Source organism: Desmodus rotundus, chromosome 12 (assembly GCF_022682495.2).
Source record: "Desmodus rotundus isolate HL8 chromosome 12, HLdesRot8A.1, whole genome shotgun sequence".
Lineage (NCBI taxonomy): Eukaryota > Metazoa > Chordata > Mammalia > Chiroptera > Phyllostomidae > Desmodus > Desmodus rotundus.
Window position 1 is genome coordinate 41,124,480 of NC_071398.1, and position 16,147 is coordinate 41,140,626.

The 16,147-nt window shown below is 44.6% G+C and overlaps 1 protein-coding gene across 1 annotated transcript; it reads right to left on the reverse strand.

Moving 5' to 3' along the window:
- Window positions 1-1,981: 1,981 nt before the first annotated feature.
- LOC123480654 (cell adhesion molecule CEACAM21-like) lies at window positions 1,982-7,049 on the reverse strand. Its single transcript, XM_045202947.2, has 3 exons — window positions 6,897-7,049; window positions 5,690-6,040; window positions 1,982-2,262 (listed from the first exon to the last, which is right to left on the reverse strand). The coding sequence occupies exons 1-3, from the start codon at window positions 6,958-6,960 to the stop codon at window positions 1,982-1,984; spliced, it is 696 nt and encodes a 231-aa protein (XP_045058882.2). The 5' UTR covers window positions 6,961-7,049.
- Between the last annotated feature and the right edge of the window lie 9,098 nt (window positions 7,050-16,147).

The window sequence follows — 16,147 nt, forward strand, 5'->3', positions numbered from 1 at the left end:
ATACACTGGAAACTACCAAAGATTTCTAAAGGAATGGAGTACTATGCAGCAGAAAGAAAGAAGGAGCTCCTACCTTTCGTGACAGCATGGATGGACCTGGAGAGCACTATGCTAAGTGAAATAAGCCAGGCAGTGAAAGACAAATACCATATGACGTCACCTATAAGTGGAAGCTAATCAACAAAACCAAGAAGCGAGCAAAATATAACCAGAGACACTGAAAGAAAAAACAAACTAACAATAACAAGAGGGGAGGGGAGAGTGGGATAACAGGGGAAAAATAGGAAGGGTCGTCAAGAACATGTATGAAGGACACGTGGACAAAGACAAAGAGGTGTAGGGTTGAGTGTGGCAGGTGGGATATGTGTGGGCTGGGTGGAGTGGTGGCAGGAAAATAGAGACACCTGTACTTGAACAATAATAAAAAACAATGAAAGATAATGTTTAAACAGAAACATATCAGTAATTAAAATAATTTCAAACAAACTGAGCCGCCAATTGAAAGAAAAAATAAAAGTAAAACTATTCTTAAAATCTTCACAGGAGTCCTTCTTACATCATGGTTTTGCAGGTCCTCATGCAAGTTATGCTTGGACGTCCCACGGAAATTGAGACACAGGGACACCGGGATGATTAAATTTTAAGAGATGGGCACAGGCCCTTTTGACAGATACTCTATGAATCATAACACTAGCAAAATAATTTTAAGGAAACTCGTGTGTATTCCAAAGGGCACAAAAAAATGTAATTGCAAATTGCACTTACATTTCTCAAGAGAATTCTCTAAAATATGGAGGTCAGAGGCCTGCCTGCAATGAGGAAGGACCTGTCTGAAGGTTAACGACTCTGAGGGAACACAAAGGCCTCTGGGTCATAACAAAACTGCTTCCTGCACACTGGAGGGAAACACAACTAAGTCTCTTCAGCCAAGATATAATTTGCATCTACATCAGTTCCTGCAATTTATAAAGAGGTGCAAAATACCTGAGACTCCCTGAACAGAGCCAGAACCTGATCTCCCAGAAGCCTGTGCTTCTGGAGATTTCCATTCAGACATTATAAATATCTCTACAGTCACTTTCCCATTCATCAAAATTAATCACTAAGGAAGAAGTGTGTTCTTGACCCCACAACATGGCTGGTGTCACCTGGTTTAGCCTGATTAGTTACCTAAGTGCAGCAACTGACACTCACCACACAGTTTGCTCTGATGAGGGTTCTCCCATGAAAAATATGATGGGAGTTTTAACAGCGTCTTGAAGTTAGGAAGCATTACCCAAACACTTCACCTCGTTTCACCAGCTTTGGGTGATGTCTTTTCTGCAAGAGCTACCAAAAGTCTGAAGACGTCAAGCTTAGTTCTATTAAGCATGAGGTCATTTCAAATTCCATGGGCACCAGTCTGAACTAGAGCATTTGAACTAAAGCATTGGTTTTATTACCAAAGTTCCCAATTACACCTTACTAACAAGAAGAACAGAAATGTACTGAACTCATGTAAATAATTTTATTGGCGTAGAAGGAAGAGTACTCAAGAGAGATTAGAAATCTTTTGAAAGGCATCAAAGAGAAACACAAAAATCAGTGTTGCTACTCACAATGTCGTCCTCTGGTCCATTCCCACTGACTACAACAGGTGCCCTCCACATGTGTTCATGGACAAGACACAGAGCTCAGATTCTCCAAGCTCTTTACCTTCTCTCATTTGTTATCACACAACTACTGCCCACCCTCTGAGGGACACAGTGTCACAACGACCCCTCCTCTGTGGACATGGCACACATGAGACCAAACCAAGGTGGGGGTTGGCCTGAAATGTGACCTTAAGTCAACAACAAGGACAATGTCGGCTCACATTTTTCTAGTGTTTATTGACTCGATGCAAATCTTTAAGGACTATTAACCCTCAGAAAAAATCAATTATAATACTGCAAAAAACTACTTTATTTAGAGTTTAACAACATAGAGGGGGAAAAGACAATCACTCAAATTTCACATCCAGCACAAGGGATGCACTTTTACCAGAACTCACAGGGTTGAACCCTTTACACTGGTAATCACCAGCATCCTCCCTCTGGACAGGGTCTATGGTGAGGTTTCTGTGGTCAGGTGACAGCGTTACTCTCTCTGTGAGCTGCAAGTTTGTGCCATTGAACAACCACTGGATGGCGGGAGCATTTGTGGAGCAGGTCATGACCACAGCATCCTTGTTCTCTGTGACTCTGGTGGTGCTGGCTCGGAGGGTGGGCACACTCAGAAGTGCTGTGGAAAAACAGGGACAGTGACTCATTGAGAATGGGCTTCTGACATGCAGCCACATGGCTTCCTCAGAGATCTCAGCCACTCAAAGCCCACAGAGACTTATGTACAGGTCAGCAGAGTATGGGCCAGGCATTTGGAGGACAATTGTCTAAGTTCAGGGGACAAGATTAAGGAAAGAGCTGCAGCTCCTCTCTGTCCCCATATAACCTCAGGCAAAATAGAACCAGAGATGCTCAAATAAAGAACAAACTGACAGTAGCCAGGGGGGAGGGAGGAGGGGAATAACAGGGGAAAGAAGGAGGAAAGGGTCATCAAGGAACGTGTATAAAGGACTCATGGACAAAGCCAAAGGAGGAAGGATTGTGGGTTGGAGGTGGGGGTGGGTGGGGTGGGGGAATGTGGTGGCGGGGAAATAGAGACAGATGTAGGTGAACAACAATAAAAAATAGTAATTAATTACTTTTAAAAAAAGAAAACACCAGGAGTTCGATGGAGGAAATAGTCTTTTCAATGAATGCTGTTGAACAGCAATATCCACATGAAATTAATGATGTGGATCCCTGCCTGATAGTACACAAAATTAAGTCAAAATTATATCAAATTCTAAAGGTTAGACCTAACTCTTTAAAATGCTTATGAAATGTATGGAGAGAAGCATTATGACATTGAACTTGGCCGTGATTTCATGAATATGACAATAAGAAGACAGGCAAAAAAATAGACAGTTTGGATATTCTCAAAATGAAAATGTCTCTTCATCAAAAAAGACATGACACTTTGAAAGGTGACCCATGAAATGTGAGAAAATATTTTGCAAATCATATGAAAAATAAAAGGCTAATATTAGAATATGCAAAAAACATCTACAACTCAACAACAACCACAAAACTAAATAATCGATTTAAAAAGGGAACAAAACACTTGACTAGACATATAAATGGCGCATAGTTACAGAAAAAGATGCTCACACCACTATTATTTACAAAAACGAAAATCAAAACTGTCAAGGTTGAATTTGTGCTTGTGATGTGGGCTGTGGTTAGCTTTGCTCTGCAGGTAAGAGAATAAAAATTGCCCTGTGTGGTACCTTTGGTATCTCCACAAGCTCCTTCAACCACAGTTGGTACCTCTCACCTCTTAGTCAACTTGAGTCTTAGAAATAACAAGGCGGTCAGCGTATCACAAGAAAATGTCTGGGAATGAGAGCACTCAGAGAATGCATGTCCTCCAGCTACACATCTGGGGGAAACTACAGACTTTCTAAGGTGTCAGTGAAGTATCAGTGTTGGTTAAGGAAAGATGTAAAACAGGGGTTCAGAGAGACAGCTGCAATTCTCCTGGTTCTTTGCTGACCACCTGACGGCCTGCCTGACCAGAAGCCTTTCCTTCCAGCTGCACAGACATCTATGGCCCAGCTGGGGTGTGTTTCTATGAGGCACTATTTCCCAGGACATCCTAGAGACTGGGTGGGGTTTGAGCAGAAATAACACATAGAGACATGAAGCAAACCAGTGATAATTTCACTACGCAGGCTCTGGGCCAAGAGGTAGGCCAGGTCTTTCCAGGTGAATGGGACTGAAATGAGCCAGTGAGCCAATGAATGATACAGCAGGATCCAAGAAATGATTTAGCAAAGAGGAAAAAGGACAGGCAAAAGCTGATAATGGCATCAGAAGAACCATGTGCTGTGCCCTTGACCATTAAAGCCGTTCTCTCTTCCCTGAGGGCAGGTGGGGACTTGTGCAAATGCAGAATCACTGACTTAAACCAAGTGGGGAACATGGACTTGCTGAAATTCTGGCCCTTGTGGGCAACTTGTGTTAAGTGGCTATGAGATACAAATTGGAAAAAACTTAAAATTCTTCTCTGTGTGAAAATTGTTATTAATACCCCAGGGCCTAAGACCAATAGCAAGTCCTATTTTATCAGAGAAAAGAAAAGGATCTGGGATGATGGTCTCAGGTCCTGGCACCACAGAAAGCCTGTTCCCTATGGCGAGGATTCCAAGGACTCTGCCTCCAGGTTCCAGGCTCTGAAGAGATTTTGGATCATTCCTTCATTCATTCATTCATTCCTTCAATCACCATTTGGTTCTTCCTAATTCATCAAGAGCAACTGAGTGCTTGTTAAATGTTCATCCTGCGCTGGTTTCAGGGGTAGAGTGGAGAATAAGAGAGAAGAGTCCTTCCCTTTATATCTGCTGGGAGAGACTGCACCAAAACAGGAGACAAATAAGTGGTGTCCAGTCCAGTGCAGGGAGGTGGGGAGGGGCCACCTGAGGGGGAGGCCTGGGTATTCCATACAGTGACTCTGATTGTTACTGAAGATAGAGTTTTTCTAGAGTAAAAACAGATTATGTCTCCATTTTTTCCCCTTCACAGACCAAAATGGATTCCTAGGAGTGAAGGCACCTAAGAGAAAGGATCTGAACCAACCAGAGGTAGAGAAATTAAGTCCATGGCTACAAACAGACCTCGAGGGACCCTGATCAGCTGCTCACAGTCTGTGTGACTCTCCTTCACTGACTGTATCCCCCTGTTCCTCAGTTTATTCTCAATGAATATTTGGCCGCCAGGTTGTCAGTGTAGCAACTGTAAAGTATTTAGAGGATCTGACCTAAATCTTGGGAGACAAGAGCTGCTCAAATAAGAGGCACCTCTTACTGATCGACTCCAAGAGAGGATCCCCTGGGCTGATCCCTGGTGAGTGAGGACCTTCCAGGAGCATCTTTTTTTCCCAGTATCTTTCTGGAGATGCTGACCATTTTCTGAACTTTCCTGAGACCCCCAAAATAGTCAGCTATATACACGGACATTGTCGAACTCTGCTCTTCACACAAACCCCAGGTGACTGACCAAACTCCACTTCTGGTGAGATGCGGCTCTTGATCATGGGCCATGACTGATGACCGCCTCAGGAGCCTTGTGACTTGGGCGCCCATTAAGCTGTTACACACTCGGCCCTTCTGAAGAGGCCAAACCCAACCTAGCACAGACTCCCTAGGGTCCTTTGAGTCAAGATCCCTGGGACAGGGCTCTTGTGAGGGGTTTCTGAGCTGAGCTGTGTAAGAATTTCAGGGGGCCTCCCAGACTGTGCTTTCACCTGGTACAGCAGAGTCATCCTCAAGGTCAAGTTAATAGGCAGGTGCTCAGGAGGCTGAAATTCGTCTGATCTCCCTCTGTTGACTTACTCCCATCAAACTGATCCTTCTGTCTGCATTGACTGTCTACAAGGCTGAAATTTGAGAAGGGAACTGAGGTCTTAGAAAGTTTGTCTGCATTCTCTGTGTATCTTGCATTAAATGCCAAAATCCACCCTGAATCAAAATGCCGAGGGGAGTGGAGGTAGTGTCCAGGGTACATCCGCCCTGCCTGTGAAGTAGAGTTCACCCCACCTGACACCCAGAGGTCAGAGAGCAATCACTCACGGTATACATTAAGTCGTCCACATGCTATAATTCTTCCACAGCCTTCTAGTTGGACCAGTATGGTGTAGATTCCTGTGTGTTTCATGGTGACACTCTTTATCACCAAGGACCCATCATAGCGTACTGACACAAGTCCACCTGGAGGACCTGTTACATGGAATATTGGGTTTGCTATTCGATATGCGATATTATGTCTGCTCTCAGTGTTATCTCCCCTGTACCACAGGAAGCTTGATGCATTGGGAGGCTTATTGTGGATACGTAGAACCACATCATTCCCTTCGAGAGCATTGGTTGACTGAACTGTCACTTGGGCTGTGGTGGGCTGGCTCCAGAAGTTTAAGAGTGAGGCTAGGAAACAAGAAAAAGAAATGCATCATTATTGGTATCTATATTTTGGGATAGAAAGATGAGGCCCTGAATCCTGAGCAGGTCTCTTTATGTCTCAGCCTTGGTCTTCAGGTGAGTCTGTCTCTCTCAGGTCAAGGTCGGAGACATGGCCCCCTTTACTTCTGCACCTCTGAAGCTTTTATTTTTTCAATTTCAAATACTCTTGTCCAGCTGTTTGTCTTGCTCACCCCTTCACTGTACCAGATGCCACCTGATACTCAGGGGCATTTTTGAAAGGCACCTTTGCTGACCACCTTATCTAAAGATTCTCTGCCTTTGCTTTCTGATCTGCCCCTACTCTCTGTTTCCATGTCTGTTGTGGGTAGCTGACATCCCATCTAGACCTTTCCTTGTCCCTCTCTCCTCCATAGAACATGGGCTCAATGACAGCAGGGCTTGTCTGATCTCGTACCTCAGGGACTGCAGCAGTCTGAAAATACATGGGGTTGAGTGAGTGCGAGATCCCTGTGTCTGTACATCCTGGGATTTATGGCCCATTTCTGAGGTGGTGATAAAGACAAAGTCTAACACCACTGGTTAAATTTTTCTGGTGCTTCCTGATAAATCAGTATATCAGCATGACAAAGAACAGGAAATGCACAACAATTGAGGGTTTTCTGCCTCTCACCACTTCCAGATTATGAGATTTTCCTCTTTCTGAGCCCCCTCCCTCATCCTACTCTACTCCTTTGTCCTTTAGCTTCAGGTCCAAATGGAAGCCTTCCCTCATTTCTCAGAACACTGGCCTCCCCAGCAGACCCCAGCCAGTCTCTGTGTCAGATCCTTAGTCTACCCCAAGGAATTGTCTCCTACTTACCAACCAGCAGGAGCCCTTGCCAATGGTCAAGTCCTCTGTGGGAAGAGAGTGACAGGGACCCCATGGTGTATGTTGTCTGCTCTGTGGCTGCCTCTCTGAGAGAAGCCTAAGGTTCTGTAAGGCTCACAAGCACCTCTGTCCAGAGTGGTGCAATCTGCTGTGTGTCCTACCTGTGTGCTGAGCTTTATTCTGGGGCAAGGTTACTATTCTTGTCATGTGGCTTTGGGCGGGGTCTGTGCACATTACCCTCCCTCTCCCTGCCCTCACTTTTGCCACCACTGTCCCTTGTAACCAGTACAGCTCCCCTGTACTTTCTTTCCTTGAGAGCGTCTGCAGCCTCTCAATACCACACACACAAACACCCACGCCCATGTTGTGTTATGAAAAGCAGCACAAACCTGGAGTGTCTGGGTTTCAGGCATTCCCCACAACTCCCTGTCAGGTACACATTGGCCTTCCCCACAGCCTCTCTCTCACATTTGACTCTTCCCTTCTGAGCAGGTGTTCTTGAACTAACTGTGAAAAAACTGTCAAAATGATGTCACCCCTCCTGTGCATCAGATCCCCTGTGAAACTTTTTAAACATCTCTATTTCCAGGTGAAATCTTAAAAATGCAGCTTCAACAGTTGTCCAGGTAATGTGATGCCCATTCAAATTGTGATCACTCGATGCGAAGGTAGAACCACTTCTCCTGTAGTATAACAGAAGATCCAGTTATACTACCAATTCTTGGCTGCAGTGGGTCGGAGACTCTGCATCTGACAAGCTGTCAGGAGAGGTTGGTCCTACTGGCCTGCAGGGTACACTTGCATTAGCAAGGCTGATGGGGCACATGTGTCCCTGAGAGGATGACACACTAAGGCCAACATTGACCACTGCTGTGACTTGGTCTTGGGACTGTCAGCACCACTCAGAGAGCCCCAGGTGTCCTAAAAATCCTGGATTATTTCTGTTTGTGACACAGAGACCCAGCTGGGCACCGGGTCCTCTCCATGTTTGCAAGTGCTCTGAGGTTTTTTTCCTCCCAGCAGGAAGGTCACAGAGACGACTCTGGGTATGAACATGCGTCAAGCGTGGTGATAATTGCAGAAGGGACCCTTCTTTTATCTCAAGTTGTCACCAGACTGGCTTTTGCTTCCTGGGACTAACACGCAAAACCAGGAGTCTCAGTAGGACATGCAGTTTTGGGGTGTGAAGTGGGATGTGTCCTGCGTGTCCCAGGAAGAAAGGGCTGTGGGGAAAGTTCAGTGCCTACAGGCTTTCTGTTTTCAGGGGACAGCTTCATGTTGACCACCCCTCTCCATGTCTGTCTGTGGGTCCTGTCCTTGTGCTGCCTGGCTGTTGGGACAACCTCTGATTTCTGCTTCGGTGGCTTGCTTGCGATCACGTCACCTTGCCATGGATGATGCCATTCATGAGGTAGAGAGCAGCACAGAACCCCGTGAGGGAGGAGGTGTCCAAGGCCCTGTCAAAGTAAAAAAAGTCCAAACTTATAGATCAATTTAATGAGTTTATCTGAGCCAAACTGACCTCATATGTCTGGGAGTGAGGTCTCAAATCCTGTGAAGGCAGTTTTGTGGCTTATTTTATACATTACAACCAAAGCAGAAGGTGAACAAGGTTGCATAAAACCTATTAGGAAGTGAGAGAAAACACAGCAGGGAAATCTCTAGAAATATAGAAATGTAAATGGAGAAATATATGTATTTTTTATGTTGGTGGGTACAGGCTAATTCACATTTACAGGACACAGAGAAGGTGTGCAGGGGACCAGATAACATAAAGAGTCTGTGGTCTCATACTCTTGTCCCAGATTCTGTGCTTTTGAATGGTCCAGCAAAGAAAATCCCTCTGATGTGTCAAAGTTACAGTGTCCAAGTGGGGGGGAAAAAAAAGGACGTCAGGGCTCACTGAAGGTAAAGACTGACCTTTGCTAAGGAAAATAGAGGCCTGGGATGTGGCAACTTGCCATTACCTGCCGAGTTAGAATTTCTAATCAGAATATTTGGTGATGATTGTCAGACTTGCCACGTGGCCCCCTGAGCTTGCAGGGTTGCTGCACAGCCCCTTTCTGTTAACTGTCTCTAGAAGTAGCAGGTGGGACAGTGCAAGCAGGAGGGAGGGCCCAAGAAAAACCTGTTGAAGCAGGGGATGAAAATCAACCTCCTCCATCTTCTTAACCAAAGCCAGGTTCCGGTGTCTAATTCATGTGTGTTCCAGTGTTGTCCCCTAGAGGACAGAGGTAGACTGGCAGCCAATGTCATGTGCTGCACAGGGATGCTGACCAGTACAGGGTGAGCCCAGTGAAAAGGCCGGCATTGTCCCGAATATTATGAGTCCAGTGTCAGGAGAACTGTCCCACCAGGGGGATGTGGTGTTTCAGACAGAGCTCCCTGCTTTCAAGTGTTCAAAGGAAGGTCCTAGTGAAGATTCTTCTGAGGCTTTTGGAGAGGGTGCTGGCCTGGAAGGCTGATCCCCAAAATGCCCTGTGTGTCCTCTGTCACTACATTGGGGTGTTGCATATGAGTCATTTCTGAGTCTCTGTCTGCCCACAGGGCCCAAGAGCAGGAGCATCTCCACAGGAATGAATACTCAACCAGGGCCCCTGTGTGTTCTTTTGTTAGGGGAAGAAAGGTTCCTGTAGAACCCTCAGCCCCTCTGAGATTGAAGCAACCGCAGATTCTGGGTTCTCCTGTTCCTTTCTGCACAGGAAGTTTTCCCTGTTCCCCAAGACACCATGACCTACACAGATGTCTTCAGAAACAACAGGCATGTGTCCCGCACACCATGAACTCTGTGAATGAAAAGTCATTCCTTATTCTTATCAGGTCAGGGTGTGCTCTCTCCTCCCCTGGCAGTAACTCTTCCAGGGTTTGAGGATCCAGAGTTTCTGTCCAGTCAGGTATCTGGGAGAACAGGAGAAACACAGGCCTGGTGTGATGAGACATAACCCACAAGGTGGGAATGTGGAGGGATGTGATTTGGGAGGGAATAAAGAGCAGTCAAACCCCTTAGTGTTACAAGATTCCTTTTCTTCCTCATGACTGTATGAGACTAAACCTGACTCTCTGTTGTCCCTAAGCAGGAGAAGGCGTCCTCTCATGCTGACACCAGTGCCTTTGGGTCTATAAGAAGCATCATTTGACTGCAAGTGTCCACCAAGTGACAGCCTTCCTTCCATTGTGTGATTTACTTTATTGATTTAACAAGTGTTTATGGAGCATCTGTGACATGTCAGGCTCCTGGCTGGGCCCTGGAAGCTCCAAGGAGAATAACACATGTGTGGATCCTGTGCTTATTGTGTTTGTTGTAACAGAGACAGGGCCTCAGATAAATCATGGCTTTAGGGAGTTAATTACTGTATTTCTGGACTATAAGACGCACCAGACCATAAGATGCACCTAGGTTTTAGAGGAGGAAAATAGGGGAAAAAAATCTCCGCTCCACCTCTGCCCCCCACCCACAGCAAACCAGGTAAGTAACATTTGGACTACAAGATGCACCCCCATTTTCCTCCCAAATTTTGGTGGAGGGAGTGCATCTTATAGTCCAAAAAATACGGTATAATCCAGTGAAGGGCTGTGAAGGAGAACTTCAGCTGCATACACAACATGTCCTTGAGTCTAGCTGGTCTGGAGGTCACAGAGAGCACTTCCAAAAAGGTGATTTCTTTGCTGCAACCTGGACAGTTAGTGGCCATTTTCCCCTGGATGAATAGAGGGCATTAAAAAAACCCTGCCTGCAGAGGACTGGCCTGCGGTGGGCTGACGCTTGGCTGGATGGAGGAGCACATGCAGCCCACTGTGGGGAGCGTGGAGAGCTAGAAAGACTGTGTAATGATTGATGCTGGTGAGATTGGGCCCTGCTGGGCTATGGGTTCTGTTGAATGGGATCAGCAGTGTCCAAGAAAGACTCTATCCTGCAGGGTAATTCTGCCGCACCCTGGTGGACAAGCAGAAAAATGGGCAAGAAAATGTCACGTTATAATTAAGTTTTTTTCCTTTTAGTTTTGTACTTTTTAATTCAACTTATACTTTAGGTAATATTTCATATATATAATTTTTTATATATTTATTGTATTATAGTGGAATATAATCAGATTAACATATTGAAAGTATACAATTTATGAAGTTTTCTCAGATCCATGCACCAGAGAAGTTGTACAAAGAAAATAAAGACTGTGTCCCGTACTATTAAAGGCTTCTCATGCCCTCTTGTGATCTCCTTTTTCTTCACCTCTGCACCTCCTTTTTAGTGTTAAGGAAACTCTCAGTGCCTTTTTTTCACAATAAATTCCTTTGCATTTTCTGGAATTTTCAAAGTTTTTATTGTAAAATATATACTTTTCAGCTGAAATTGGCTTCTTCGCTGAATACAATTATTTTGACATAGTTCTTTCTTTTTATACCCTAGTTATATTTCATTCCACGGTTGCATTAATTCTGTTTACTGATTCACCCTTTTAGGACATTTGTGTTGTTTCCACTTTGGGGCTGTTACAAGCAAACCAGCCATGAATATGTGTGCAGAAAACTCTATAATGCAAACAATTAGTAATTATAAAACCAATGAATAGCTAGAGGAATGGAAGGTAAAGAGTTTACCCTCGAAGTCTTGTCTCAAGGTCACATGGCCACAGCCCCACCCAGAGGTAAGGAAACACCTGCTTCTCCACATAAAGCTGTGTCTGCCACAGCCCACCCATCAGTCACCACAGTAACAGAAATAATGGCCCATCTCAGCTCCCGCTTCTAAATTATGAACCAGTGAACCTCAGAAACTACATTTAATTCACATCTGGATTCTCAATCACTAGGAGTAGGGGAAAGGTACTTTTAACTTTTAACTTTTTTTAACTTTTTAACTTTGTTTAACTTTTCAATCCCTCTGATATAAGAGGGATAAGAAAAACAAAGAAGGATGAATGCCAGGTGCCCACAGACCACACAGGACACGTCTCAGTCCACCTGCAGGCCGTGTGACTCTGGGTGAGTGACCCACCTCAGTATGCGTCAGTTCCCTCATGTGATGTCATAAAAATATGTTTGGCCTTCTTTCTTGGATTTTAGACAAGAACATCTAAAACTTCTGGAATTTTTTAAGTGATGAGGGTGCTAAGAGCATCTTTTGTTGTGATGAGGCAACTCTTGGCAGGCCTCTGGGTAGTTGCAGAGTGAGGGAAGGTCACCAGAAAGACCAAGTTCTGATCAGAGGCTTGGAATTTTCAGTCGTCAATGTAAGAAATGTTTCAACCTGAAGAGAAATTTTATGAGCTTACGTGAGCTAAATAGGATAATTGCGGGAAGCAAAATCGTAATGGATTGAGAAAATGTTCTGAAAAATGGAAATTTTGCATCTTATTTTATACAGTACAGTCAAAGGCAGAGGCCTACATGGTTATATTAAATCCATTGGCAAAAGATTGGGGAGGTGGGAGAAAGCAAAGTGCTGAAGTCTCTGAGATTGGGTAAAAAAATAAAACAAATACACACGTACAATTGTTAGGTTGGTTAGTAGAGAATTGTTAGCAGTTAACAATGAACACAATAACAATAGTGATGTGAAGTTACGTGGTCTCTGCTATGGTGCAGTGGGGGTCAGGAATAAAAATTACTCTGACATTTTAAAAGTATGTTATGTTAGAGGCAAAAAGACAATAACACACTCAGTTAAGGTGAAGACTGAGCTTTGTCAGAAAAGATACCAACCTAGGACATGACTATCCACCATGAGTCACTTTTGGTTAAAAGTTTTAATTTCAGACCATCCTCTGTGGGCACCTCAGGCCTCTGAGTTTGTAAGTCCCACCATGCAGGCCTCCCCTGAGATTGTCAGGTTTAGTACGTGGTCCCTTTTTTGCCCACACGGACCCTTTTGGTTATAAATCAACCTAAGGTTTACCCAATGGAATTCTTTGCAGCAGAGAGAAAGAAGGAGCTTATACCCTTTGCAACAGCATGGATGGAACTGGAGAGCATCATGCTAAGTGAAATAAGCCAGACGGTGAGGGACAAATACCATATGATCTCACCTTTAACTGGAACATAATCAACAGAAGAAAAAGCAAACAAAATATAACCAGAGGCACTGAAGTTAAGAACAATCTAACAATAGCCAGGGGGGAGTGGGGAGGGAACAGTGAGGAGAGGGGATTATAGGAACTACTGTAAAGGACACATGGACAAAATCAAGGGGGAGGGTACAGGTGGGGGAGGGAGGGGGGGTTGACTGGGGTGGGGTGGAGGGATGGGGAGAAAAGGCATACAACTGTAATTGAATAACAATAATTTTTTTTTTAAATCAACCTAAGGTATGCATTGGTCACCAGTCTTTTGGTTAGATAACATTGTCTCAAGTGCTAGGAAGGGATTCTTAGGAAGTCTTAGTGGCAGCCTTTGTCTTGCTAAATGATAAACCATTGGTGATGCAGCAAGACCTTCACCTTGGATAGAAGTCAAGGCCAGATGGACTCAAAAGGAAAAGCAGGTAAATGGAGGCAGTCATGTCCCACGGGCCTTATTAGAAAAACACTCTGGATCATTTCTAATCTATAACCTATCATAATGTAAATTGTGCTGTCTCATTTCTCTGTGTTTTGTGTCTCCTATTACTTTTACTTGTAGTTTGAGAACACACTGTACGCCAACCCAGTTTTAATCATATGACCATAAGATGGGTTCTTATTTACCGAGACCAATCTATTATTAATTATTAATCCGATTTCTGCTAGTACTACACTTGGAAGCTGTAACCTTAAGGTTTATTTGTGGGCCAGGTTGTAAGAACAGAATGCTGTCAATTACAATTACCATCTAAAATTTCCACAGATGAAGATGTTACAGAATGGACCCAAAGGTTACGGGGTTCCTCTGTCACTGTGGATTCTTTGCCTGCCACCATGGAATTGGAATTATGACTCTCAATGCCAGAGTTTGGTAGAAAATACAGGAACTATTTATTCCAAAGTTATACAGACTTAGAGTAAAGACTTAATGTCTGCGTTAAAATCCCAAAGTCCCTTAAAACACCCAGAAACACATACAGTGATGTCCTTCCTTCCCCCTAGCGGGCCAGTATCACAATCTGCCAATCAGAAGTACCATCCTCTAGAAGAAGAAAAAAAAAACAGAAGTCTGCAGCTCACTTCTCCCAGTTCGTCTCAGTAATCCGTGCTCAGCTGGCAGGCCTCCCCCAGTACCCAGCACCATCAACTGGGTCACCCAGATCTCCAGTTCTTAATCCAAAACCACGTGACACCTTCTTCTGGCCCACCAGCAAGAGTCCTTTCACCCCTTTCCTTCCCTGCAAGGTCTTGCATTATCCCTGTCCCTAGTCCCTCATTGTCTCTCCTGCTTCCTAAGCCACATGATAAAGGGAGCCCCAAGACCACATGATTTCACCCTAATGGCTATCAGTAGCTGGGTTTAAATCCGGGACGAATCTTCCTCTGCAACCCCATTTCGGACTCCTCCCACAGTCGGCTACACCTGCCAGCATTCCTGTATTTTTCCAGCCTTTCTTGGCTGCCATAGTAAATCTGGGCACACATGGCCCAAGGCTCTCAGGCAGGCACTGTAACCAGGGGGAGTTATCTCCTAGTTATATCCTGGGTCAAAGTCATTCCCATCCCCCTGGCTCAAAGCGTGGCCACAGCTACTTAACCTTATCCAAGAAGCTAGCCGGCAGGTATAGATATGTACAATAACTGTTTCGCACATCAGTTATGAAGCTGGCCAACTGTTGACATGCACAATAACTCTCAATGGCCCTGTCCCATGTGTCCCATCTCCATCCAGACTTCTAGGGGTGAGGACATCCTATATTTTTTGGACACTCAGTGTTCTGGACCCCATTACAAACCCCTCTTTTGGGGGGGTCTGGCTTCACCCCATTACAAGGAGGACAGTGAGAGTTTCCTAAGCATGTTCCCTCTGCTGCAGCAGCAGTTATAGAGAGCCACGTTTCATAGTCACTTCAGCTTCCATTTGAATAATGTAGTTAGCAGTCCTTGTTCAGTTAGGGTGTGTGGACATTCACATAATTAGGTTCTAGCATTTATTCATAAAAGTCCCTTCTCAATATTTCTATTCCACTAACCTTCTACAACTTTCCTCGATCTTATTTTGTCCCTTTTTACTCACTCAGACATGACCAACTTATTAAAAGCACTTACTTTTTGTCTCTCAGAACACTTACGCATCACTTTACTTCTTTTTGCAATACCCTTTCTTTTAAATTTCAAAATGTTACCAGAAAGGGGGCCAGACCCAGGGCAGGTTTGCCTAAGGGTAGCCAGTAGTGCACGGATTCTTGACTTTGTGCTGGAAGAATTTCCCAAAACAAGCCCAGGTGATTTTGAAGGTATGTTCATTAAACCTGGGCACACCAAAACACCAATGGGCCTAGAATAAAAGGAGAAGCGGAAGAGAGACTGGGTGGGGCTGCTGTGGCTGTCTTACATCTATGGGAAAGATGTGAGACTAGGAGGGGCTGCTGTCAGATTATAGCAGAATCACATAAATAAAGACTTGTGGAAAGTTCTAGGGTATTTGTCTGGGATGAACTGCTGCTGCCCATCGCTCTCCTGGTTGCAAGTCTCATGGAGACCCCTTAGAGAGTACAAGAAAGATAATTTACCTCCCAAGGAACATATGGAAAGGACCCATGGACAAAGCTCAAGAAGGGGTAGGATCGAGGGTGGGAGGTGGGAGTGGGTGGGATGGAGGAAAGTGGTGGCAGGAAAATGGAGACAACTGTGCTTGAACAACAATAAAAAAAAAGAATTCAGGAGGTGCGCCTCAAGAAGAGTGCACACTGGTTTCTTTGTCTTGAGGAGTTTTATTGCTTTCAAAAGGTAAAAATTTCAGGTAAGGTCTCAGGGAAAATCCCAAGATAATATTCATCAGCTTTTTCAGATGTGTCCTTTCAGGGTCATAGGCTCCACTGATTGGTCAGGACCAGGGCAGAGGGTCTAAATTACATGGCCAGCTGTATGCCAGGTGGAAAGGCCACCCTGAAACCCAGGTCCAGCACATGTTTTGTTCATTGCCAGGCACCCAGGTCTTTTCATCCTGGTGGCCTTGGTATCCGGCTATAAACTGCTCTCCTAGTTTGTTTGACCATCTTTCTCACTTTCCCCATTTCACTTGCAAAGGAATATTCCCAGATTCTTACTAACTCAGCTCAAAAGAAAAATCATAAAAGAGCATTTTATAACATAAAAGTTATCGTATACACCTTTAGAAATAAT